At 59.1% G+C, this 27,583-nt stretch overlaps 1 protein-coding gene across 5 annotated transcripts in view; it reads right to left on the reverse strand.

Moving 5' to 3' along the window:
* Positions 1–27,583, reverse strand: part of FAM53A (family with sequence similarity 53 member A) — a 32,966-nt gene extending 5,383 nt beyond the window's left edge. Inside the window, exons 1-5 of one of the 5 annotated variants that reach the window (XM_032395531.1) lie at positions 26,667–27,317; positions 24,809–24,917; positions 15,739–15,978; positions 7,741–7,795; positions 5,261–5,952 (exon numbers count right to left, since the gene is read on the reverse strand). In XM_032395531.1, coding sequence (XP_032251422.1) covers positions 5,261–5,952; positions 7,741–7,795; positions 15,739–15,816 — 825 coding nt within the window. In that variant the 5' untranslated portion in view covers positions 15,817–15,978; positions 24,809–24,917; positions 26,667–27,317. Of the gene's footprint in view, positions 1–5,260; positions 5,953–7,740; positions 7,796–15,738; positions 15,979–24,808; positions 25,113–26,666; positions 27,318–27,431 lie in introns of those variants that run through there. The other 4 variants (XM_032395529.1, XM_032395534.1, XM_032395533.1 and 1 more) reach the window with 4 other exon arrangements.

The raw sequence follows: 27,583 nt of genomic DNA on the forward strand, positions 1-27,583 counted from the left end.
ACCCACACCCGACCCCAGCGCCCACACCCGACCCCAGCGCCCACACCCGACCCCAGCGCCCACACCTGACCCCAGCGCCCACACCCGACCCCAGCACCCACACCCGACCCCAGCGCCCACACCCGACCCCAGCGCCCACACAACCCCAGTCCCCACACCTGACACCCGACCCCAGCGCCCACACCGGACACCTGACCCCAGCGCCCACACCCGACCCCAGCACCCACACCCGACCCCAGCACCCACACCCGACCCCAGCGCCCACACCTGACACCTGACCCCAGCGCCCACACCTGACCCCAGCACTGACTGAAGTGGGGACTGGAGTGTGATCCTGAGGCCTGCTTGGAGTCCCCTCTGCCCACAGGGCGGTGCAGTGTTCATATTCATCACCTTCCACCTAAATGTAAGTAACAAAATAATACGGTGATGGAGTAAGAAGAGGAGGAAAGCAGAGTAGGCATGATACACCTACCACAGAGCGGTTCAGCTTCGGGGAACGCTGGCACGTGAACAGAGGAGACGTCAAGCGTGGACACAAGCTGCTCAGACTGAGAGCCCGAAGCACACGGGGAAGGGACAGGCCCTCAGAAGATGGAGCACAAGCCCCACCCCGCAGGCGCCCCGACCAAGCCCGGCCTCCCCACCCCAAAAGCCAGCGGGCAGCAGGGCCAGGCCCCGCACATGTGCACACTCGCGCACGCACTCCCGACACCCCAGTGGCCGCGCTGCCGACCGTGCCTCCTGGACGGTGGCGGCAGCTGCAGACCCCACGTGTTCTCCGGCGCCTCTTCCGCCACGAGCCCCCGGGGAGCGCAGCAGCGAGCATGCCAGAGCACACAAGACATGGCCACAGCCACAGGACGGCAAGCCCCTGACTCTAGGGCCACGGATGCCACGGGCTGTTCAGTAAGTCCCAAATCTCCAATAACCACAACGGCCTGAAGGACAAGGGGTCCCTCCGCCTGCAGAGGCCCGCTCACCCGCGTGTCCCCGGCCTCCCCGCCGGCCACCCCTACGCTCCCTGACCTGGAGAACGCGGTCTCCCTCCTCCGCCCCACATGCTCAGGCCTCTGCCCACCCTGGTCTAGACGGTCATGAAAGGGTCGTGAACATCCCAATCTGTCCAACCCCAGCCGACACACCTGCTCGCTAGCTGCGTCCTCTTTCACAACTATCTCATTCAACCATCTATGCGGGCACTTTGGGACAAGATGCCACGAGTCACCACCCAGCCGTGCACTCGGGCCGCGAGTTGGTGCCCTTTTCCTCGCGAGGGGACCCTCCCGCAGAGAAGAGTCACAGCTAGCATCCCTGCCCAAGCCCCCAAAGCACCATGTGTGTGACAAAAATAGGCAAGAACCAACAGGCTTCTGTGGCAAAGTGATAGAAACCCACACTTGACCAACAAGCTGTGGGTCCCCAGGCCCGCCAGGCCACGCAGGACAGGCCGGTGGCTCCAGGCAGCTGAAGTGTGTGAACGCACTGCCGTCCGCCCCCGACTGCAAACACCCTCCTTGGCTGCTGAGTCTGGCACGGAGGCCACGCTGAGCCAGAGGCAGGGAGCTACGTGTCCAAACCACAGGCTGGAGCAGCTTCTCAATCACACTGTAGAAAGCTGAAGATCTCCTGCACAACACAAAAGCTTCTGAAAGCCCTGAAAACACACAATTTCATAAAAAAACAGCACCTGTGCCCATTCTCTGCTGGAACCATGACTGACTGGCACATTTTCCATAATGATATTTTAATTTCAACTTTGAAACCTAGGCTTGCCAATAAACATTAAAAATTCTATAGGCTTGGGAGGGGGGATTGGTTAGCCCAGTGATGGGTATTAAGGAGGGCACGTACTACATGGAGCACTGGGTGTTATACGAACACAATGGATCGTGGTCTCTACATCAAAAACCAATGACGTATTGTATGGTGACTAACATAATAAAATTAAAAAAAAAAAAATTCTATAGGCTTTTCTGTGGAAACAATTGCTTACCCAGAATGAGGATTCAGGGGGCAGCAGTGCCCCCTCCTCGCTGACCAAAGCCAACCCTCAGGCCATGCTTGGCCCAGAGGAGGGCGGCCCTCGAGCCAAGCCACAGGGGCTGCTAGGCCGTCCCCGCCACGTGCCCGCTGTAGGGGGCAGGGCCGTGGGCTGCTCAGCCATCCAGCACACCACGTCCAGGCCTGCGGTCAAGGACCCTGCGCTCCCCCTGGCTTCAAGTCAAGGCACAGAACCGGCATGCTGAGGTCGGGAGCCTCAGGCCAGGGCACGCACACGTGGGGAGGATGCGGTCCCACCTGCGCTTGCACAGAGAGTGAGAGCCACCGAGAAGCTCCTGTCACTGCCCACAGCCGCACCTTCACATGGACAACAGACGCATCCAAAGGCAGGCCCCGGGACAGCCACTGAAACCCTGCCACGTCCTGCCCTGAGTCTCCCCCACTGTGCTTTGCCCAGGCCCGCTCTGAGAAGGCTTGTGCCCATGTGAAACCACCTCAAGATAAGGGAACATTCGGGGTCTCCAGCTACGAACCTGACAGGATGTGCCCACTTCCCACAACCAGCAACATGCTTCCTAGAGCGGACCCCCCACCCCTGGGCAGCAAAGCACATGAGGGTGCACGGGACATCTGGGCATGCACGTGGTGCCCAGCAACGCTTGGGGCCCCTGCACCCCCAGCCACCCCCAGAGCCCGACGGCCTGCAGCCGCCTACCCACAGCCTGTCCTCCAGCACTCAAGGGTCACATCCACACTTCCAAAAGTGTTTTTAAGTTTCCTGCTCCCTTGCGTTTATACACTAACCACAAATACCCACGAGTGCCCATCCCACTTGCAGGCGACATCAAGTTGAACACGCTGTGCCCCAGAGAAACCCACGGGTCTCGCCCAAAACATCAGTCACCAAACCCAGCCACTTAGCCCTTAACAGCTCGACTGCTGCTTCTACCCCTTTGTACGTTTAAGACAACGGAGTTTCCCAGATACCTGCTGATACAGTAAAAGGTACGCATTTAGCCTTTGCCCACTCCTGGTTCCCACCGTCTAAAACCCTTGGAACTTCCTGAGTGCTGGGGTGAGGGGTGTCTTTTGTGATTCATAACGAACCCCATTCAACCACACCTGGGTTTATGCTAATGTAACCCCTGGGGGCCCCTAGTGGGCTTCAGGATGGGGCAGTGGACAGAATGACCACACCGGGCTTAGTGGGTTGGACTTTAAGTCCCCCACCCCACACCCCTTCCAGGGACAGAGAGGGGATGGAGAGGCGGTCAATCTCAGTGGCCAGCGAGCTCATCAGTCGCACCTGGGTAGTGGAACCTCCATGAATTCCCTGCCCAGGGGCTGGGGGGGATCTGGAGGGCTCCCAGGTTGGGGAGCACGTCTGGGTGCTAGGCGGGGGGGGGGGGGAGCTCTGCGCCCCTTGCCCCATACCTTGCCCTGCGCATCTCTTCCGTCCGGATGGTCCCGGGTTGTGTCCTTCATGATAAATGGGTCACGAGTTAGTATAAGGTGCTTTCCGCAGTTCTGCGAGCCCTTCTAGCCAATTATGGAACCCAAGGAGGGGGTCGTGGGAACCCCGATTTGTAGATGGTGGGTGGGAGGTACGGGAGGCGTCTGAAGCAGGGGTGGTCTTGTGAGGCTGCAGGGTCTGCACTCAGGGCAGCTGGTGTCACAATGGCGCCAGCTGTCAGACACCCGCCGGCTTCTGCAGAGCCGCAGACCCGTGGGCGGAAGACCGCACGCTGGGCGCCAGAGACGGTCTAAGTAGAAAGCATCACGCTGAGATGCCCTCTGTTTCCAGAGGCGGCCGGGAGCTGGAGAAGGACAGGGCTGCAGCCCGACCGAGGTCTGGGCTGGGTGCTGGCCTCCATCCCCCAGGTCACCATCAGAAGTGTCCATCAGCTATCACAATTGCTCATAACGTCTCTATGCTCATACGTTTGATTATTCACAGCATCAGAAATAACAGAGACAGCTACAAACGCACCAGAGTAAACATTTTAAAAGTCCTAAGAGATACAATGAGCAACTTTGTGCCCCAAACTGACACCTTAAATGCAATGCCATTTCCCAGAAAAGGGTAACTTCAGGAAGCCCTAGTAGATTGCCCCAGAGACACTGAGTGTGCACGTCTGCTCACCTCCACACACATCCCAGGCCAAGATGGTGTCCCGGTGAGCCCCCAGCAAACCTCACACGTGATGGCTTGGGAGTGGCTCATCTGGCCTGTTGAGCCTGCGGGTGACACAGCCCCACGGAGCACGAGCGTGCAGGGGACACTGAGCAGAGCCGCCCAGCTGAGCTGCTCCTGGATGCCTGATCCATGGAAGCCACGTGGGCTAAATGTGGGCTGTGACGCAGTAACCCTGGTGGGGTGCCAGGCTAAGCAAGGCACCAGCCCGGTGAGGCTGGGGACTCGGGCAGAGGGGCTGTCAGATGCTGGGGCAGGCTCCGGGGACCTCGAGGATCCAGGGGCAGAGGGCACCCAACAATACATCAACAATGAGGGAAAACGTTTTAGAAAGACAAGCAGGGCACCTGGGTGGCTCAGTTGGTTGAGTGTCCGACTCTTGGTTTCGGCTCAGGTCAGGATCTCGGGGTATGAGATCAAGCCCCATGGCAGGCTCTGCGCTCAGCTTGAGATCCTCTCTCCCTCTCCCTCTGCCCCTCCCCCAACCCACGCCCATGCCGCTCACGTGCTCGCGCTCCTTGCTCTCTCTCTAAAGAAAGACAAGCAGGCTTCCCGTCTCCTGGGCTCCTGTCCTCGGGGCTGCCGGTGCTAGTGCCCCGCCCGACTCTGCACCCTGCCCTTCTGCGTCTGGCCGGCCTGCCCACCTGACTGCTGAACCCCATTCACTGGCCCGGCCCGCACCCCGGCTTGCCGACTCTGCCCCACGGCCTCCCATACAGAAAGGTGGTCATGGCCGTCCCACGCCAGGGAGGACAGGGGACCCGAGAGCCACGGGGACTTGTGGGCCAGGATCCCGAGATGTCTGCCTGCACCGGCATGCGCACACACGCACGGGCTGAGGACGGCTCACCCCGCCCAGGCGGGCAGGTGACACGGCCAAGGGTGCTGGGGACGCTGCGGCCTCAGGCCCAGCCAGGCCCAGAGCGCCCTCCCAGGTAGCTGGGCTCCCGCCGAGGGGCGGAGACCACCGAGGCCGGGGTGGGCCCATCTGGCCGCAGAGCCGCCCCGTGCCGCAGGGGGGCGCCCGCGAGGTGAGCACAGCAGAAACAAGGCGAGCCTCACCCGTGTCATTTTCAGAAAGTCCAAGGACGGGCGCGGCCAGTGGGCGCTCTCCTCACGCCTGCGCTTGCGCCGACACTTCCTCCCGACCAGCACACAAGGCTGTGAGCGGCACCGGAGCAGGCCCAGCCGCCGGCCCAGCTCGGGCGTGGACGAGGGGCTGCTGCCGGCGGAGGGCGGGGCTGTGCCCACTTGCACCAGGTGCCCCTGCGACAGGGACAGGCGGCGCCTGCAGGACAGAGCGCAGGGCCCTGCGGGCCGCCAGGGTGGGCCCGAGCCGCCCTCACTGCCGTCCGGGCAGCCGCCGCCGGCTGAAGGCGGCCGGGGCGCGGGGGACGAGGTGGGGCCGGCCACCGGGGGGGCGCGGCCCAGCAGCGTGGCGCTCCCGGGCAGGCTGGCAGCCGGGCCTTCCCGCAGGCTGGCGTGCCCGCCACTGTGGCACCGCCTCTTGGATACCGGCGTCCAGACCTTGGAGCCGCCGGGGCGCCAGGCGGAGCGGCAGCGTGCCAGCTCATCCGGCTCCGACAGGGAGCGGCAGTGGCGCTTGGTAGGTGGTGCCGAGGGGGGCCCTGCGCTCTCCCTGAGGTCTGTGGCGCTCACGGCACCCAGGCCTGTGTCTGGGCCGCGTGGGCCCGTGGCCGTCTGACTCCCGACGGGCCATCCTCCACTTAAGACCTTCCAGGGGCGCCTGTCTTCTGAGGAAACACAAAAGAGAAGAGACGGGTGAGCAGGAGACAAGGCACAGTGTTTGCCAGGCCCCGAGGCCCCTGCCTGGCTGGGGACACGGCCTGACACTAAGCCTCACGTGGCTCCTCGGCCACAGAGCCGGTCAGCGCCGGCCCCACCTGCATTCCCCCCGGTCAGCTCAGCCCAGGAGCCAGCCTCACATTCCAAGGAAGACACGTCTCAGCGAGGCCAGCTCCCCGCTCCCTGAAGATGACCGGAGCACACAGTTCTCCTTTCCAGTTCATGGACAGACTTGCCCTGCGTCACCCACTTCTCTGTCCGTGGCCCAGGCCTCCTCCAGGTGTGCGACCTCACCCGCGAGACCCCCGCCCACCAGGCAGCTGCTTCCAGGCGGCCGGTGCCCCTCACCTCCTCTCCGGGAGGCAGCTCTCAGCTTCCCGAAATTGGAGGCACGGCGACGGCACAGGGCAGGCAGGGACCGTGCACGGGGCCAGGACCCCCCCAGCCTCCGCTTCCTCCCATGGGGCCAGGACCCCCCCAGCCTCCGCTTCCTCCCACCCCAGCCTCCACTTTCTCCCACGGGGCCAGGACCCCACCCCAGCCTCCGCTTCCTCCCTTCACGTGGCTACTGGGAGGCTCACACGAGACACCGACAGTCCGGGGCCAGCATGCGCACCGGCAGACCCACATGTGAGCGCACACCATGCAAGCACCAGGGGCTCCCTCTGCCCCCAATGCCCCGGAGGAGCCCACCCCAGCCCTTCCTCAGACTCTCCTCCACACACCCCTTGGTGCCCAGACCCCAAATGCACCCATCAGGGCCACCATCATGAGCTTTGCTGCACTGGGGGCTGGGGGCAGAGCCAGGTGAGTGGGTCTCCTGGGACTCCTCATGTGGAAGCAAGGTGCACCATGAAACCCTAACTCCCACTGACCCGGCTGAGAGTCCGCTCAGCAGCCCCCACGACTCCGGCCACTCCGCAGTCACTACCGGTTGGGAAACTGGGCATGGAGGCAGTGGGACCCAAGGGAAGAGGACCCTTGTGGGGAAAGGCACGAGCAAAGGCCCTGGGGTAACCCTGGGCAGCAAAGAGGCAGGGTCAGACCCCCTGGGAATCCCTGTTGAGGACTGGCCCCGTGTGCAGGGTGGACTCCCACTGAGGACACAGTGCCAAGGGCCCGGTGCTGGGCTCACACTTCCTACCTCCATCCGTTCACACAAGAATTTGGTAAAAAAAACCTTCACTTTGGTAGTCTGGAGAGCCACGTAACACAGCGCCCCTGCCAATGGCCGTGGTGCCCAGGGCTGGCAGAGGGAGGACCTGCACTCGAGTCAGACCCCAGCTAACATGCTTCACCACAGCCTGTCATCCAGAGCCGAGGTTACCAGGAGCGGAGGGCAGCAGGCTCTGCACACACACTTGGGGTGGCCTTTCAGGTGGTGGGGGGCACATGCACTGGCAGGGGGCTGAGCCCCAACACGCACCGATGGCCCAGCGTGGGCCACATGGGAGCTACACACGCACCCCGTGCTGAGCCTGACCCCGCCCTGCTCTCCCTTCAGTGGCCACAGGGCCACACAGGGTGGGCCTCGACCTCGCGCAGCCGGCACCTCTCTGGGAGGGCCCAGCGGCCCGGCGCCTGCCACACTGGAGGGAGAGGCCGGGCCACGCCCTGACCGCCAGCCCAGCAGGCTGGGCATCACACTCCAGGTCCACGTCCACACCCTCCACGCACTGTCCCCGGCCCGCGGCCACAGCAGCTCCGGAGGACGGGTCAGGGCTTTGAACACTTACCGTTGCTCTCAAAAGGGAACAAATGACCCCTGTTGCTCAGTGTCCCAGCAGAACGCTGCAAGTGACAAGAAAAACCAGTATGAATACCATGGACGCGGACGCAGAACTCTCAACAGCACGAAGTCAGGGGTAACACGATGATCTCATCCCTGTGGGTCAGTTGCTTTTCCCCAACACTGCATTTTTTGGCAATGAAAAGGAAAAGCATGGACCCCAGCATACATCTTTTTCTTAATCAAGATTCTTTTTTTTTTTTTTTTAAGATTTTTTATTTATTTGACAGAGAAAGACACAGCAAGAGAGGGAACACAAGCAAGGAGAGTGGGAGAGGGAGAAGCAGGCCTCCCGCTGAGCAGGGAGCCCGATGTGGGGCTCGATCCCAGGACCCTATCACTTAACGATCCCAGTCGCTTAATGACTAAGCCACACAGGTGCCCCTTAATCAAGATTCTTAAAAGCCGAACAACACTCAGCTGAGGGAAGAGAATCGGAAGCCGCGAGCACACCACTGTGGGCTCCTGCCCAGGCAGCCCTCCCCGCAGCCAGCCAGGGCCGCCCTCACGGCCTCCCCACTCAGGCCCCCTGAGGGCTGCTCGGGGTCTCCACTGCGATCTGCCCCCACGGCGCCTGAGGGGCGGCCTGGCGAGCTGGGACTGCTCGCCTGTGTCTGCTTTTGCAGGCTCCCCCTGCCCAGCCCCAGGGGCGCCATCATCCAGCTGGGTCTCTGGGGCAAGCCCCCGGTGCTGTGGGGACACAGAACCATCCTGTGGGGTCTGGGAGCCATCGCTGCTCAATTGTCTCTGCCTTCCCACCTCCACCAGCGACCCCAACCCCCCCCAGGCCTTCCCAGTGCCCACAGCACCCCCATAGCACCCCCCAAATCCCTCCCAGTGCCCACAGCGACCCCACAGCACTCCCCCGGCCCTCCCAGTGCCCCCATACCCCATGTCCCCCACTCCCGGGCCGGGTTGGCCAGCCGCTGTCCCCCAGGTGAGCACCAGGAGCAAGCACCTTCCCAGGGCCGTCGTCCCCACACAGCGGGAAACCTGAACAGAAGCACCGTCCACCAAGGAGGAGCTCCAGTGGCTCCCACACAGGAGGCCCAGCTCCAGCTCAGCGTGAAGGCCCACGGCGGCCGCGTGGGGCCGCAGAGGACGTGGGTTTTGTGGCCAGCGCCTGTGCTGGAGCGGAGCAGGGCGAGCCCCGGGCCTCTCTGTGGGCCTCCACGTCCAGAACGGGCCCATACAGCCCGCCTCGTGCTGAGGAGCCCTGACCAGACCCTGAACATGCCCTGGGATACCAGGGGGTGCTAAGACCACAGGCTGGCACCGAGGCCGGCCCGGCCCCGCCACACCCGCCATGATGCCACCCACCAGAGCCCAGGGACGGCCCGTGCAGCTCGCGGCCTGCAGTCCACTCCCCTGAGCATCCTTGACGGGGGCAGGCCGGCTGCTCTGTGTAAGCCTCGGTCTCCCCACCTGGGGCTGGAGTGAGAGTGGGACGCACATGCAGGGCGGCTCCTGGGCAACAAAATCCACCGACTGATGGTGGACAAAGGGCAGCCATTTCCAGAAAGGGCGCTGGGTCAACCACACATCCGTGCAAAAAAAAAAAAGGAAGAAAGAAAACCCACTCTCGGCCTGGTCTCATCCCACACACAAGACTCAGCTCCAGGGAGAGTGTAGTCTTCAAGCTGAAGTAAACAGATGCTTGTAGAAGAAAACAGGAGAATAACTTCAAGACTCAGGGTAGCAAAGATTTCTTAAGTGAGATACAAAAACACACTAACTTACAAGGGTGCTTCCGTCTATGTTGAAATTAGAATTTCTGTTCACTGAAAGTCACCCGTGACAAGGCAAACCATAAGACAGGAGAAAATATTTGCAAAATATTTTCAAGTCAAAAAAGACTCATAGCAGGACGTATCAACAACTTCCTACAGATCAGTAAAGAAAAAGGCACACAACCCGACAGAAAAATGGCCAAAGGCCTAAGTCACTCACAAGTGGCCGCTGGGCAGCACAAGAGGCGCAATCTCCCCCGTCATCGGGGAGAGCGGTCAGAGCCTGGGAAGAGCCCAAACATCCACGGAAGGAAGACAGAGACCGCCCCGCAGAGGAAAGGAAGGAAGGAAGGCAGCGCCAACCACCACGGACCCGGTGAGTCCCTCAAGAGTTCCCGCCAGGGAAAGAAGCCAGACTCCGAAGTACAAGCTGCCGCGCTCCCGGGACGAGCCAGGACAGGCTAGGCCGCGTGGGGCCCTGAGAAGGCCAGAACCTGTCTGGGTGGTGACAGCGTTACCAGTGTGCGCCACCTGCGAGACCCATCCAGCCGAACTCATCAAACCCAACCTGCCCATTCCACTGCGTGCAACGTCTACCTCACTAAAAAAGTGTATTTTCAACAAAAGGCTTTTAAAAGCCACACTCCCCACCCTCCAAGCCTGTCCCTGCACAGCTGGACACAGGGCCCGCCGACAGCCCACACCACAGCGAGCGGCGCTGAACCTCCTGCCCGTCCACCCCCACCACACCCCCAGCTCGCGACCCTCCTCCTCAGCCCCCCACCCCACCGCAGCGCCGTGGAGTGGGCCTGCTACCCTGACCTGCTCTGGGCCCGCCCTCATGAGAACAGAGCCCAGGCACCTGCTCCCACAGGCCTGCCGCCCACCAAGGGTCCAGGCCTGGCCGCCCTATGTCAACTCTCAACACCCCACGCTGCCTTCTTGTTCTACCGTCCACCAGCACAGGCTGGGGGCTCCCTGGGCTGCCTGCTTGCAGAGAAACCACACTCCCAACTGACATCTGGAGCCACTCCGCGTTCACTGAACAACCTCGACAGGTTCTGTTGGATCCTGCCGGCATTTCGGCGGGCCGGGCGGCGGGCCGGGCTGCGTGCAGTGACTCCTGCCCACCCCCCTGCTTGCACATCCTCCCCGCCTGAGGCCCCAAGACCCCCCCTCCTCTGCAGTGCACAGCCCCCACCGCACCTCCTCTCCTCTCTGCCGCCCCTGCAGCTCCACACAGCCCCCACCTGCGGTCCCAGGGCCGGCTGCGTCTATCTTCCCAGGAGAACACAAGCCCCTCGGGAAGGGCAGCACATGGTGACGCCATGGCCTCAGGTTGTAAACGAATGAACCAGAGAAGCTACAGCTCACTTGAGAACTGTAGGGTCAGCTTGCCAAGTTCCACAAATACCGTAGTGGGATTTTTATCAGAACTGCAACAAGCCTTCAGCGGGTGAATAGTACGCCCTTACGTGAGTGCAACCACGAAACCGCCCGGATGCATCTCCAGGGCATCGTGAGGAGCAAAGAAGGCCCCTCCCCAAAGGTCATGGACTTCGCACAGATCATCCTTGAAATGACAAATCACGGAGATGGGAGAGCTTGGTTGGAGGGAACGCGGTGTGGCCACAGAGGGTCCACGTGGGGGACGGCTGACACTTGGGTTACTGAGTTCACTCTCTATCTGAGCTGCCCCACACGACAGTCAGCAGCTACTGAAATTTAAACTTCAATTATATAAAATACAAATTCAGCTCCCCGTCACCCCAGCCACATCTCAGGGCCCAATAAACACATGCTTTAAGGGGCCACGTACTTGGACAGCGGGGAGCATTCCCGTCACCACAGAACGTGCCCCCGGATGGAGCTGCCCCAGGTCCCCCACCCACACTCACTGGGGCAGCCGGCATTCGCCGACACAACCCAGTGCACCAGCTATGGAAAATACCAGAAGCCTGAAGACACGGGCCTGATTTCTCAAGGCGCTCACTGTCCTGTCTGGGCAGCGAAAGGGGCGGTGGGAACCGGACACAAACTCATGTGCTTCTAGGCCTTTTTGGTCACAGTTAGACCAGCCTACGTCCCCCAAGCCTCACAGAGGCAATGCAGGAAGAGCCGACCTCATCCCGCTGATCAGAAGGCTCTGTAAGAGACCAGGGGCCTTTGCAGGAAGTGGGAATGCACCTGAGGCCAGAGAAAAAGGACCATAAAATGAAGGAGCCAGCCCCACTGAATGGGGTGAGGACAGAGAGGACACAGAGTCGACTGGAACGTCCACGGAGAGGCACTAAGCACAGCATGGCCAGGCACACAGAGCACTCCCCACATCTGGGCTGACGGAGCGATGGGACCCGGGTGACACTGACCCTCGAGACAAACATCAGCTCTCTGGCTGACAGGGCAGAGACCCTCAAAAGGGATCAACCCCTCAGGACTGGATGAGGTGCCCCTGTTGGCCTCCCGCTCCCACCACCTGCGCCTGACCATGCGGCATGTGACAGTACTCGGGGAGGGATGCATGAGCGACCAGAGTGGCACATGGCTACAGAGACAAAGGCACCAAACGTTTAAGTGATTTCCAATTTTATTTACATTTAACTATCTTGAATTTCAGTTTTAAAACTAATAATTCAATTTTTTGGAAAACTTCTCAGTGTGCTTAGAACAACTGGAGTATGTGAAATCTACTTTTTCAACTATAAATTTCATGAAATCTAAATACAGATCAAATATTTCTATAATGAAAATTGGTGTCCAAATTGAGATCTGCTGTAAGTGTAAAGTACACACTAGGTTTCAAAGACTTTGTTTTTAAAAACGTAAACTTTTGACAAGGGTGCCAAGGACGACTCAACGGGAAGGAAGAGTCTTTTCAACACATGGTGCTGGGTCAACTGGGATCCACACACGAGAGAACAAAGTTGGACCCCTACCTCACACCACACACTAAAAGTAGCTCAAAAGGGATCAAAGACCCAAATGTAAGAGCTAAAACTATAAAACTTTTAGAGGAAAACGTAAGAGTAAATCTTCATGACCTTGGATTTGGCCAAGGATTCTTAGATATGACATTAAAAGCACAGGAGACAAAAGGAAAAAGAGATCGGCTGGACTTCGATAAAATAAAAGCTTTTGTGCTTCAAAGAACACCATTAAGAAAAACACCCACAGGACAGAAAAACGTTTTTTTCAAATCACATATCCAATTAGGGATCAGACTATATAAAGAATTCTAACAACTCAAAAATAAAAAGACAGACAACCCAAATTTTCAATGGGCAAAGGACTTGAAGACCTATTTCTTCAAAGAAGATGCACCGACGGCCGGCAGGCACGAGAAAAGCGCTTGACGTCAGCGGTCGGGGGGGGGGGAAGCGCAGCTCAAACCACAAGGAGAGAGCACCTCCTAGGGCGGCGAGACTCAAAACGAGGGACAACTGCAGGTGTTGAGGAGGAAGAGGCGCGATCAGGACGCTCCCGCCTGGCGGGATGTGCGATGGTGTTGCCGCTGTGGAGCAGAGCTCGGTTGCTCAGAAGGTTAAGCGGAGTTACAACACGACCCACAGGTCCCACTGCTGCATGAACGCGAAGAGGAACGACGACGCCTGTCCAAGCAGAAACCCGCACACAAACACTTGGAGCAGCAGTACTGAAAACAGCGGACAAGCAGAAGCAACCCAGATGTCCCCCGACAGACAAACGGAAGACAGAAGGCAGTCTATCCCACGGGGTCTGAGCACGCCCAGTCCAGGAGAACTTCCTGGGATGAGGGGCAGCCGTCTGCACTGCCCACTAGGGCGGCCACTGGCCACACCAAACACGGGGGCACCTGACGTGTGTCTAGTGCAAATGAAAAACAGCACTGTTCGTTACGTTTAATTCTAACTAGCTTTAACTTCAATTTAAAAAGCCACATGGAACTAGAGGCCGTCACACAGGGCACAGGAGGGTCTGCACAACACCCCCGGGACAGGGGACACCCGAGAAGACATCTGTAGAGACGTATACGGAAATATTCCGAGGCAAACCGTCTAGAGCTCGCTGTGAGACAGCCGCAGGAGGGCCGTGGCCGAAGGCACAGCCGGGACACGGGGCCAGGGGCGGACGGTGCCGACCTCAAGGTCTCTAACGCTCGCCTCCAACCTATGTTCAGATCTTGCCATGAAAATACCAACGTTAGTCGCCTTCGAAAACTTCAATTCCTGTTCTTATACAACAAATTGGCTCTTTAAGCTGCCGACTCCTTTCAGTGAACGTTACGAGTAGCGTGTGCTGAGACACATGCAGGTACCTTCGGGAGCCGCTCACAGCTAAACCGCTGACCCCCAGGGACACAGCTGCAAGTTCCCTCTGCAGAGCTGACCACACCGTCCTTACTATAAAGGGACACTGGAGAGCCACATAAACTAAAAGCCCAACATCAAATGGGTGACAGAGACGACAGAGACTTCTTGCTCGAAAAGAGAGGGCCGTTGTGCCTTCCGCTGCCTGTAAGTTACACCTCATTTTTAAAAGTGAACACAGAAACAGCAGGTTTCTACAAACAAAGCGTCTGCAGTCATGCAGCAGAACCCGTGCAGATGCAGGGACAAGCCTCCCCAGGAAGTCGGCAAAATGCCTACTGGTAACGAGGGAATTCTCTTCCAAACATTACGGTGTAAATTCACACAAAGTAAATCTATTTGCGTCACAATGGGAAGAATCATAGGTAGGATTTGTCTTGCCAGGGTAGTCTGTCTAGATGAACACCTCCGTGTGGGCCCCGCTCACCCACAGCACGCGCCCCGACCCCGCGGCGCCCCCCGCCCCCGGGCCACAGCGGGCTCCCCCACACGCACCAGAACTCTGCTTCCAACAGCAAAATGGCTCCTCGTAAAATTCAAGATGTAGATTTGGGGACAGGAAAGGTCTGTCCTCCCATTTCAGGAAGAAAAACCTACCATGTTAACAGGCCATCTTCTCAAAACCACGAGTCTTGACGAAACAAACAAATCACCCCCAACGGCAACAGAACGGAACACGGAACACGGAGCCCGCGGACAGGGCCAGCGGGGGGAGGGAGGGCGGGCTGACCGTGCGCCCCCACTCCTGCGCAGGGTGCTCACAACGGTCCTTCTCTCTGTCCGAGGGGCGGCGTGTTCCCCAAATGTGCTAGATCAGCCATGTCTGCTCCTCCGCGGGGGCCCTGCAGGCCCAATCCTTGGCCCGTCTCCCCAGCAAAGCCACACAGCCCCTGGCCACCAGCTCCGGGCTTCTGACGGGCCTGTGGCTATCGGCGGCCACGCTGCGCTACAGCCCTGGTCTGGCTTAGTCTCTAGGAAGCGGTTTCCGCACTTGAGCACAAGCGAAGACGAGAACACGTGCATGGTGGCCGCTGGAATCCCATCAGGGCTCCGAGTGCGAGGCCAGACAGCAGCGCCCCACAAAGGCCCCTGGGTGCCCCTGATCCCCCTGGGCGCCCCTGACCCCCCCGGGCTGCAGACACGGGCCCACCTCCCATCCCTGGCACTCCGTCTGGAGCGCTGAGCCTCAGAACCTCAAAACCAGCCGCTGTGACAGTGGGCCCGAGCCCAGAACAAAGGCCTGGAATCACAGCTTCCCGCCGCCTCTGGGAGGCCTGACTCGCAGCTGGGCTGCACCAGCGCGGCTCTGGGCACCCGGCGTCAGTGAGGCCGCTCAGGAGGCCTCCAAGCACCATGTGGGGCCGCACACTCGGCCAGCTCTGTCCAGACCTGCAGTCAAACCAGGACATCCTGAAAGTCACGTTAACACGACCCTGAAAAACGGCTCCACCTACTCGAACTTCAAACCCAAGTGACAAAGCTGTGGAGCCCACTCAGGATGGAGGCTGTCAGGGGGGCTGGTGCCAGCGCGAGGGGCATCAGGGTGGGGGCAGGCGCCGCTCGCTCAGAGACACGTTTAACAGGTATGAAGATCTGCATGCTGCGCACTTAGGATTGGCATACTTCTAGGAGTCGGCTGGACATTCATTAAAAGCTGGTGTTTTTTTAATGAGAAACCCATCATCAGGACGCTGAGGAGATGTGGGGGCTGCGCGTGCACAACACGGCCCCGGGACACAGCCCCCTCCAGCCTCCTCCCGCCACGTCCCCTCAGACCTTGGCCGCACATCCTCCGTCCAGCTTGGGCAATCTCCCCCAGACCCTTGGCGGGGGACAGGGTCCCGTGTGTTGCTGCCGCGGCCAACTTACCGGGCCAGCATCGTAGCTCTTGCGGGCAAGGTCATCCAGGCTCTGGTTCTGCAGCTTCTCAGTGATGAGTGTGACCATGGTCAGGGACCCGTGTCCTCAGTCTGTACCGATGGGCACTGGGGTTCAGAGCAGCAGGCTTCAGGAGGCCTGGGCCGCTGCTGGGTCAGAGCTGACCCTCAAGGTGGATTTCCGCTTTACAGATGAGTGATCCATTTCCAAGGACTCTTCAGAACTCTGCATCTGTGTTTGTGGGAAAGAGAAAGAAGTGATTACACGCAAAACCACTGGGTCAGTGTTCCTGTTCTATGCTGAGTACTTTGTGTGCAGAGTATTTGTTACCTCCGCCTGATGAAAACCCTCCTGCTTTACAATACCGTATGAGCTCCCCGGGAAACTGTACTAGGAGCGGCATTCTGGTGGAAGGACGGAGGTTAAGTGCACACCTGAGATCCAGTCCTCCCAAAGCCCCGGTGGAAGCAGCAGAAAAGGCCACCCCACCCCCGCCCCGCAGTGGGCAGAGCAGACAGGAGGAGAGACATGGGGAAGCTGGACAGTGGCAGGAAGCCACATCCTACACCCGAGGAACAGCTGGTTGAGAACTACTGAACCCCTAGGCACCACTGTCCCCCCTGCAGCGTTACACACCCCTCCCCCACTCTGTCCAGCTGACCCCGCGTGGGAGGCACAGGGGGTGCAGAGCCCGGCCCCAGGCCCCCGGGTGGGGTTGCAGGGGCAGCTCAGTGGGGGCGCAGGGCCCTCCATTCCCAGGAGTGGGCGCTCACGCTGTACCTGGGACCTGGCTGCCCACAGACACCAGCAAGGGGAGGGCCCTGAGCCCCCATGTAGCCCACCACCCACCCGCCAACCCCAGCTTCCACCTTCTTAGCAGCCCGCTGCCGAGCGCGAGCAGGGCCACCTGCCTCAGAAGCCATGAGAGCGCCGACCAGACAGGAGGGCCCCAGCCACCCAGAGGAAACAGCATCGGTCCTGCCCTCAGATGGAGAAGGTGCCCGGTCCACAAAATAAGATCAGAATATCCTTAAAAATAAGTATTTAGGGGCACCTGGGTGGCTCACTTAAGCGTCTGCCTTCGGCTCAGGTCATGATCCCAGGGTCCTGGGATCGAGCCCCATGTCAGGATCCCTGCTCAGCGGGATCTGTCCCTCACCCCGCCTGTGCTCTCTTGCTCTCACTCTCTCTCAAATAAATAAATAAAATCTTAAAAAAAAAAAGGAAGTATTTAAAGAAAAATGAAAGAGCTCTCAGAAATTAAAAAATGAGAGCAGTGACAGACCCTCCAGAATGTCGAGTTCGGGCCCCTAACCCGCAGCAGGCCTGGAGGCCCCCCTTCCCAGGGGCCTCCTCGGGCCCAGCAGACCATGCACAAGGCAGAGGCCCCACCCCAACCCCACTGAGTCATGCCCCGGGGCAGCGTCCCTAGGATGTCTGCACGAGCAACACCTCCCACACGGTGCCGGCAGCCCCCATCACGGCCAGAAGTGCAAGGAGCACGCAGCTTTATGGAAACTGCCGGCAGAATGCACTGGCGGACCCCAGCAGAAAGCCTCTACAGACGCTGCTAGAGACCAGCGAGACTCGCGCCCTCCTGCACCCCCGCACACACACATGCACTCTCCACGGGAGGGCACAGACACTGCCCTGACAGCGCCCAGTGAGGTCCCACCGCACGCCAGTCAGAATGGCTAAAATTAACAAGTCAGGAAACGACAGATGTTGGCGGGGATGCGGAGAAAGGGGAGCCCTCTCACACTGTTGGTGGGAATGCAAGCTGGTGCAGCCACTCTGGAAAACAGTATGGAGGTTCCTCAAAAAGTTGAAAATAGAGCTACCCTACGACCCAGCAATTGCACTACTGGGTATTTACCCCAAAGATACACATGTAGGGATCCGAAGGGGCATGTGCACCCCAATGTTTATAGCAGCAGTGTCCACAATAGCCAAACTGTGGAAAGAGCCAAGATGTCCATCAACAGATGAATGGATAAAGAAGAGGTGGTGTATATATACAATGGAATATTATGCAGCCATCAAAAAACTGAAATCTTGCCATTTGCAATGACGTGGATGGAACTAGAGGGTATTATGCTGAGCGAAATAAGTCAGTCAGAGAAAGACAATGATATGATCTCACTAATATGTGGAATTTAAGAAACAAAACAGAGGATTATAGGGGAAGAGAGGAAAAATGAAAAAAGATGAAACCAGAGAGGGAGACAAACCGTAAGACTCCAGGGGCACCTGGGTGGCTCAGTTGGTTAAGCCTCTGCCTTCGGCTCAGGTCATGATCCCAGGGTCCTGGGACTGAGTCCTGCATGGGGGTCCTTGGTCAAAGGGGAGTCTGCTTTTCCCTCTCCCACTCCCCCTACTTGTGCTCACGCTCTCTCTGTCAAATAAGTAAAATCTTTAAAAAAAAAAAAAAGGGGTGGCTGGATGGCTCAGTCATTAGGTGTCTGCCTTCGGCTCAGGTCGTGATCTCAGGGTCCTGGGATCGAGCCCCGCATCGGGCTCCCTGCTCAGCGGAAAGCCTGCTTCTCCCTCTCCCACTCCCCCTGCTTGTGTTCCCTCTCTCGCTGTGTCTCTGTCAAATAAATAAAATCTTTTCAAAAAAATAAAAAATAAATAAATAAATAAATAAAAAGAGAGACTCTTAATCTCAACTGAGGGTTGCTGGGGGGGGGGTGGGAGGGAGGGGTGGCTGGGTGATGGACACTGGGGAGGGTATGTGCTATGGTGAGCACTGTGAATTGTGTAACACTGATGAATCCCAGAACTGTACCTCTTAAACAAATAATACGTTATATGTTAAATTAAAAAATAGTAATTAATTTAAAAAATAAAATAAAATAAATTTTAAAAAATAAAGAATAAATAAAACAGCATGCCCCAAGCCAGCCTTTTACGGAGTGGGGGAAGGAGGCGTCCCAGCAAGCGTGGGAAGCAGCCCAGAGACAGCCCACCACCGCTCTGCACTTGGGCACCTGTCCAGGCAGCCAAGGGATGGCACAGGGCTCTCCCTTCAGTGGAGCATGTGGACGGGCTCACCAAGGGCCCCGGAATTCGTGAGCGCATCCCAACCAAAGGCACTGTGCACACTCGGGCTTATTCCAGGCCAGGAGAAGCACTCACTGTCTGCGCTGTTCACCAGCAGCTCTCCCGGGCTCCCCCCGTCCTAGCCAGGGACCCCGAAGCCCAGGCCAGGGCCCGTCGGTTCCCCAGGGGAGTGTCTCTGTGCCCTGGGAGTGGCCCTACTTAAGTGCGTGTAGAACCGGGGAGCCAAATCAGAGCCAGCCAGCCACACCCCCATGCCTGCACCACTCACCCGGTCACCTGGGCAGGACCCACCAAGCCTGCAACCTGGCCTGGTTCTCACCGCCTCTCCCCACAAATTCTCCCTGAGCTCCAACTTAGAACCTCCCTCACAGGACACAGGCGTTACAGGGCCCCTCCAGCCTGACCACCTCTGCTGCAATCACACCCACCCACAACGGCCAAGGCCCTGCCCGTTGCCTCCCGGGCCTGCCACGCCCACCGCTCGGGGGCTCTCCCATCCTCCTGTCAAACCCTCCTAGCGGCACATGGCACGAACGACCCTGGAAAGGCTACCGCAGCCACAGCAACACGTGAGGAAACTACAACATGACCAGCATTTCACTGGGAAACCAGGCCACACGCCCCTTGGGGAGACAGCGGGTTTCCAGGGCTGGGGCGCGGACGAGATGCAGAACGCCAGGACGTGTGCAGAGAATGGGGCCAGGGCTCCCAGGAGGTGAGGGTTCCACTCCACAGAATAAAGCAAGAGCCCACGAGTCTGTACTGATGTAAATTTTAGCTGGCAAAGATCGGTAAGTAGAGGAGGGAAGCTCGTCCCTCGGGCAGAGTGCAGACCAAGGAGTGCAGACGGAATGACGGATTCCGTCCTTAAGTCAGCGTGTGACAAACACCCCACGCTGGTTCAGGCAAGAGTCATCCATGAACACCACACTGGTGGGTGACCCTCACACGGTGTGCAAGCATCTCCCTATGAGATACTCGCTGATGACAGGGCGGGAACCGGCCTCGTGTGCGGGGAGACTGGCAGACGGCAGCCCCAGCAGCGCAGCAGGTGGGTCCCGGGACAGCTGACAGCGTGTGGCGTGCGGGCAGGATGCAGCAGCCGCCTGCACCCGGGGGCTCTGCCCGGACTGAGGAAAAGTCCGACAGAGCCACGCGAGGTGAAGCGCACGAAGGAACTGGTCAGTGTTCTCCCACGGTGCTGGGGGCACGAAACACGGGAGTGGGGCGCGGGCCAGCCCGGAGGGGACAGAGGAGACATGACAACCTCCCACAACTCCTGACCCGGTCAGAGAGCGGGCTCCAGGGCACACACACCGCAATCTGAACAAGCCCCGCGGACCGGACACCAGCACCGCCCGGCACATGATCCCCAGACCGTCCAACTCGGGCTGAGCGTCTGGCAGACGGGGGCGTGGGCCGCGGCCTGCACGGGGCACGGCGACACCAAACATGGCACGCCACACTCCGTCACAACTCACAACAGAGGTTCAAAAGAACAAAATAAAGTGCACGGTGTCCGAATGCAAGGGCCGGCCGGCGTGACCTTGGCAAGTAGAGGGCCACGGTGTGGTGCAGGGCGCATCTGCGGTAAGAAAGCAGCAGAAAAACCACCATGTGGAAGGGACTGCACCAGGCGGCTGGTGGCATCTTCCAGAAGCCGCAAAGGTGGGGAAGGAGTGCCAGGCATGCAACAGTTTCATTTCGTCCAAGAAGAAATGCATGACATCACGTGTTCATACGGCAGGCCCCCCAAAACACCTGAAACCACAGACGGTCCCGAACCCCACAGATGCTGTCAACCCCGAACAACACGGTTTGAACTGCGCGGGCTCAAAGTGGGGCTTTTTTTCCATAAATATAGGAGAGCACTAGAAATGTCTCTTCCTTATGATCTCAATAGCATTCCCTTTTCTCCAGCTTACTTTATTGCAAGAATACAGTATATAACCTAAAAGACATAAAATGGGCGTTGATGAACTGTTTACGTCATCGGTAAGGCAGGTAAGTTTTGGGGGGTTCCTAGGTTCTACATGGATTTTTGACACCCCTAAACCCTGTGCTATTCAAGGGATAACTGTACTGTTTTCTCCTGTGCATCCGTACCTGTGATGAAGTTTAATTTATAAGTTGGCACAGCAAAAGATTATTAACAAGAATAATAATAAACTAGAACGAGTGTAACTGTACATTGTGATAAAAGTTGTCTCTCTCTCTCTCTACATGTCCTGCACTCACCCTTCTTGTGACCATGGAGATGATATAGTGCCCACATTTTATCATGAGGGGCACCCAGGTGGCTCAGTTGGTTGAGCAGTTGACTCTTGGTTTCGGCTCAGGTCGTGATCTCAGGGTCGTGAGATCCAGCCGTGTGGGGCTCCCTGCTCAGCGGGGAGTCTGCTTGAGTGTCTCTCTCTACCCCTCCCCCCACTCTCTAAAAAAATTTAAAATAAGAACTAATAAAGTCGCCCACGTGAGGTGAAGGAGGGGAGTGACATGGGCCTTGTGACCTAGCACCAGGCTACCGTGGACCTTCTGACCACACGTCAGAGGGCGGATCACCAACTTCTGGACTGCACTGACCGTGAGTGACTGAAAGCACAAAGGCAAAGCCGTGGCTTTGGGTACCACTGGATGTGCACTGGAATCTAAGTGTAGTAGCTTCTGGGGGCCGCCGGGAACCGGAGGCCAGAAGTGGGAAGTCGAGATGCGGGCAGGGTTGGCTCCTTTGGGGGCCCCACAGGATACGGGTTCCCTGCCTCTCTCCCAGCTCCTGGTCATAGCCAGTGATCCCTGGTGCCCTGGGCGCTCTTGCGCCACATGTTCTCCCACGGCCGAGTTCCCACGGCCGTCTCCCTGTCTTGTATCTCTGCATTTCTTCTTTTAAGGGCACCGGTGATCGGATTGGGGTCCATCCTAAAGCAGTATGGCCTCATCTTAATTTACATCTTAATTACATCTGCAAAGACCTACTTCCAAATAAGTTCCCATGCACCGGTCCTGTTGAGCCTGTCTTTTAGGGGACACAATTCAGTCCACAATGCCAAGCCAGCTCCCTGTATAAGAGATCCAACCATCAGGATGGAACGTCATGGTCAGCAGAAGAGCCAGGGACGGAGGCGCTCAGGACAGTGTCCTGGCCCTGAGGGGATGCGCTGCCCTTGGGAAAGGCACAAGACAAACCAAGCCAGCTGGGGGCAGGTGCGAAGAACAAGCAGCAGCCACCCGGTGCGGGGGGCGCTCAGAGAAGGGAGCCAAGACTGAGGCTGAGCAGCAGGTGCCAGGAGACCGGTGGGGGCGGGCGGGGGCAAAGCCAGGACTCTGGGCACCGAGGCCAGACACGGGCAGGCCAGAAGCCCGGGGCCAGGTGAGGTAACGCCGGCCCCAGGGACAGAGAGGTGAAGGGCGGGGGACGGTGGCTCGGCCCCCCACGAGCCCCCACGAGGACGGGCCCCTCTGGCAGCACAAGCGACCAGATGCCCCCTGCAGCCCCTGCGCACGAAGCAGCCCTCTGCGACCCCCCACCCGGAACGCCCTCCTCCCCAACAACACAGTGAGGGTCGGAGACTCCCCACCTTCTACCTCCCAACCTCCCACAATGGCGGTATGAACACTCCACGGAGCCACCACGGACCTTACCACGTCCCTATGAATAGCACTCCCAGCTGAGCCACACGGCGCAGTCTGTTCCCCAAAGTTAATGACCTGCCTTTTCTCGCTCGCAAAGTCTCTGCCCGATACAAACTCCTCCCCAAAAGGAGGATAAAAGTCGACAAGCTCAGTTCGGTACGAGACCTGGGGACACCATTTGCCCTTCTGGACCCCCAGCCTCCACTGAGGTGTGGGGGGCAGGCCTAGCTGAGCCGAGGACTGCACTGGTCTGGCAGCTTCCAGAGCAGGGCGCTTGGGCGGGTGGGGCGCCCACACCCCGTCCCTCCTCCCTGGATGCCTGGGGGTTCTCAGGGTCTTCTTTCTCCCCGTGTCAGGGGTCAGGAAAATCGTAGGGGCACTGGGGGCGGGGTCTTCCTAACGGGATTTGCTGGCATCCCCGTGGAGTGCTGCCTGCCCGCGTCCCGGTCTGTTTCTGGAGCGGCTGGTTGTCTGACGCCGCAGGCCTGGGCTGGCCCTCCCTCACATTTGGTCTCAGCCCATCTGCTGCTGATCCGCTTCTAGGAGTGGCCCCCAACCTCATGTTCCAAGCCTTCCAGGGACACGCTTTATCTCAAAACCCCTCGGTGTCCGCCCGCCGGGGACCCGTGCATTTGCGAGCTGCCGGAGCGAGCTGCCGGTGCAGGCCTCCGGCGACTCCCGCGCCTCCGTGGCTACACAACCCCAGCTTCTCCAGTCCCTGCACTAGACCATCTCTGCGCCCTCGGTCCTCTCGGCCTGCTCTGGTCTCTGCTTTCAGGCTGGGAGCTTCCTCTGTGCCTGTCATCTTGGCCCTCCGCTCAGGCTGAGAGGGGCCCTGCGCACACATGGCCTCAGGGCAGGGGGACTAACGGGGCCATGCCCCCAGGGCCACCAGCAGCAGGCTGTCCCACACAGAAGCTTGCAGAATAAAGGAACCTGTGTGGCGCCTGGGGGCTCAGTTGGATGAGCATCCAGTTCTTGGTTTTGGCTCAGGTTATGACCTCAGAGCCATGGGATCAAACCCTAAGTTGGGCTCTGTGCTCAGTGGGGAGTCAGCTTGAGATTCTCTCCCTCTGCCCCTCCCCCCACTTGTGCGCGCGCTCTCTCTCTCTCTCTCTCCCCCCCCTCTCCTTCAAATAAATAAATAAATAAAATCTTTAACAATATACGTAAAATAAATAAACCAAGGAACTTGCATGGACGACCAGGTGCCAGAGCTGCAGGAGACTAGTGTGGGGATCAAGCCGGCTCCGTACGCAGCCTCTCTGCCTCCTGAGTCCCAGGCAGAGGCCTGGCCGGCCTGGACCCCTGAGCTCAAACCTGGGCCCTGGACCAGCTACCTCAGCAACTCCATGCTGGGTTCTGGAGCATGAAATGGGAGAACAGCTGCAAGTACCCATTCAGTCTGCTGTGCCCAGAAACTGCCCCAGAGCACACGGTCAACAAGGGTTCCCAGTCACAGAAAGCAACCCCAGGAGTGAGAGGCCAGAGCCGGGCCCGTTTCCCAGCCCAGAACCATCAGGTGCCCAGGGTGGTTTTCATGGAAAACAACAGCAAGCAAGCCCACCAACACTGTTAGACCGAGTGTGTTCCAGACTCAAGGACCACCGTGTAGACTCACGACCCCCTGCTCACACAGGAGAACCGGGTCCAGGTCTCAGGGAGCACTGGGCAACAACCTGGTCTGGCTGGACATTAGCTATTAACCAGCCCTCAGTAACGTGCTGGTCTGAGCACATGACTGCAGATTCTTTGGCACGGCTCCCATAACAAGGAACGGTGACTTCCAAGACTCCAGTGGGAGAGGCCCTACAACGGCCTGGCTCTCTTGCAGGACACGCCCTAAAGTCACAAAGTCACTGCGCTCAGGGAGACCGAGAGCCTGGGGGGGCCCTGCCACTCAGCCTTCCCAGCCCAGGTACCAGAGGCGGAGTGAGGATGCCCGCAAGGAGGCGCTCCAGCCCAGGCCCCATCCGACCAACCCGCACAAGACCCGCCCCCCCCAGCAAAGACTGCCAGACCAGCTGCTTGAGAATTCTGGGCGCCTGACACCAGGAGCAATAATAAGTGGTTACTGTTGTTTGAAGCCACTGCTTGTGGAGGCTTTGCTGATGCCGCCAAACAAGTAAGTAAGTGACACTTAGCAGAGCCAAACGGAGCCAAACTTGCCTCCCGTGCTGCTGGAGCCAGGCCTCGGTATCACTCCTGCATCACACAGAGGCTGGGGACAAAGGGAAAGGGGCCACGTCCTCACACTCACACTCCAGGGACGAGCCACACAGGTGGAGCTACTGCAGAGCCCCAAAATCACTCAGCTATTTTCGTTTGGTGGAGCCTGGGGTACAGCTCCATTTCAGGGGTTCCGTACCTTCTTTAACAGGGCACGCGTAGGTGCTGTCTTCAGCGGTTCCTGGAAAAGCCTAAGGCAAAGCCCTGTGTTGGCGCCACAAAGCTGGTGCTATTGAGACACTGGACATCTTTTTGAAAAGATTTCAAAACAAAAAGACAAATGTCATCCGTCCTAATGAACCAATATCGTGCTAACATTAACACCTACAACTAGAAGGTTTGGACAGCCACACGTGGAATTTAAGGGTGCACAGAAGGGGCGCCTGGGGGGCTCAGTCTGTTGAGCGTCGGACTCGGTTTCGGCTCAGGTCAGGATCTCAGGGCTGTGAGACTGAGCCCGGCGTTGGGCTCTGCGCTCAGCAGAGTCTGCTTGGGACTCTCTCTCACTCTCCTTCTGCCCCCCCCCGCATGTGCGCGCGCTCTCTCAAATAAATCAATACATCTAAAGGTGCACAGAAACCACGTCTGAGGTGATAGCTCTGCAAGTCAACAAAGAGGAAACTCGCATCTTAAAATACACTATCATTGTTCCCTCAACTGCTATGTGGGGACTGTACCCCACTGAAGAAAAAACGCAGCAAGTAACTTCATTCTGAGAGGAGGGACGTAAGGCGGGCTCTGCTGGACGGGAAGGAGGACCGGGTTCAGCCTCACTGGGCTCTCCCAAGCAGGGGACCGCACCTCCCTGGGCCCACCTTCCCGCACTGGAAACAGAGAGGAACCACGCACTTCACGAGGCCACAAGCAATCAGATGACGTGACACACGTGAAAATGCCCAGGTCCCTGGGACGTGTTTAAAATGGTGGCCGGGCGCCTGGGTGGCTCAGTTGGTTAAGCGACTGCCTTCAGCTCAGGTCATGATCCCAGGGTCCTGGGATCGAGCCCCGCATCGGGCTCCCGGCTCAGCGGGGAGCCTGCTTCTCCCTCTGACCCTCTCCTCTCTCATGCTGTTTCTCGCTCGCTCGATCTCTAATAAATAAATAAAATCTTTAAAAAATAAATAAATAAATAAATAAATAAATAAATAAATAAATAAATAAAATGGTGGCCACTCAGAGCAGATGCTCAAAAGACTGTGAAAGTCAACTTTCCTTCAAGAAATATTACTGCAGAAAAAGCCAAAGTGGTTTCTATAAAAATTTCAATTTGCTTAAAAAAAAAAAAAAAAAGTATGAGGGCACGTGGGTGGCTATCGGTTGGGCATCTGCCTTCGGCTGGGGTCATGATCCCGGAGTCCTGGGATGGAGCTCCATGTGGGGCTCCCTGCTCAGTGGGGAGTCCGCTTCTCCCTCCCCTTTTGCCCCTCCCCCCAACTCGCACTTGCTCTCTCCCGAGCTCGCTCTCTCAAATAAATAAATAAAATCTTTTACAAAAATAAAATAATTTTTAAAAAGTTTGTTTCGAATGTTTCCAAGGCACCTGTGAAAAACATCTATGTGTTCTCTTGGATCTTCTGCCTCCCAGTAAAAAGATGCCCGTTCCCTGTGCACGTAAGGGCACACGAGCAATGTGTGTAACTAGGTAAGGTCCCCATACATCCACTTAAAAAAAAAAAGTGACAACTTTGGTGTGTCCTCCATTCTATATTTGCAGTAGCCATCAGAACTGCTCTCTTTTCCATGGCACCCAAATCCAACCTGAGTCGAGAAAATCCCCGGGCTCCCCTGACACCGCACGCTGCCCCCACAGTAGTGACCGCAGGGCCCAGCGCAGGGCCCGGGCTCCCGAACCGCCGCGCACTGCCCGCGGCACAAAGGGGACTCCGGAGGGGCCGAGGGCAGCAGACCCGGGAGGTGCCCGGGGAGGGAAAGTCCCGGAAGGCCGCAGGGAGGACGGCCCCAAAGAGCCGCGGTCTAGAACGGCGGCACACACGCACCCAGCTCGAGGAGAAGCCAGGGCGTCTAGCGAGCCCCAGCCTTCCCGCTCTTCCGGGGAGCTGTCACCGCCCTTCTCGGACCCGCTCTCCTCCGGGACACACTCCAGGCCGTGCGGCGCCCCAGGGCAGTTGGAAGCGGCAGAATCTACACCTTCAGCGTCGTGCAGGGAAGGCCGTTCCTGAGGCCAGACTAACGCCTCGTCCGAAGCCCCCGCGCGCGGAGACGCTCCACACCCAGCTCTCCGCGTCGGAAGGGACCGTCCGTCAGGCGGTGGGCGCCCCGGGACAAGGTGCACCCCCTCGAGCCCACGAGCCCCGGCCCACCCGGCCGCCCCTCGGTCGCGGCGGAAGGCCGGCCTCCCTGGGCTTCGCCGGCTGTCCCGTCCGGCTTCCCGCCCGCTGCGGCTACGGAAAGACAGCCGCGCTCCCCGCCACCGGGGCCCCCGCGGACGCAGCCCCTGCAGCCGGCGGGGCCAGGAGACCCAACGCCGGGTCGCGAGCCCCGGGGTCCCCGCGCCCTCGGCGCCCCGCCCGCCCCGCTCTCCGAGTCCAGCCGCGAAAGCGCTCGGCGCCGACGAGAATGTGGGAAAGCACGGGGCCGCGCGGGCAGAGCTCTGCGCGCTGACAGCAGCGGGGACCGTCCGGCCCAGGTTCACGCGCGGCCCCGCGGGGGGCGCGCACGCACGGCCTCGGGGGGCGCGCACGGGCGGGGGGCGCGCGCGCGCACCCGGTCGGGGCCTCGCGGGCCGACGCCGGGCCGCGTACCTGAGGGCGGCCGAGCGACGGCCGCCACGGCCGGACCGGCAGAGCGCGGAAGGCGCCGGCCCACCTCAGGCCGCGTCCCTCCAGCGAGGAGCCAGGCGCCTCAGCAGTGGCGGAACACAACCGCGGCCGGCGCCCCGCCCCCTCCGGCCTCG

Source organism: Phoca vitulina, unplaced genomic scaffold (assembly GCF_004348235.1).
Source record: "Phoca vitulina isolate PV1807 unplaced genomic scaffold, GSC_HSeal_1.0 scaffold85, whole genome shotgun sequence".
NCBI classification, from domain to species: domain Eukaryota; kingdom Metazoa; phylum Chordata; class Mammalia; order Carnivora; family Phocidae; genus Phoca; species Phoca vitulina.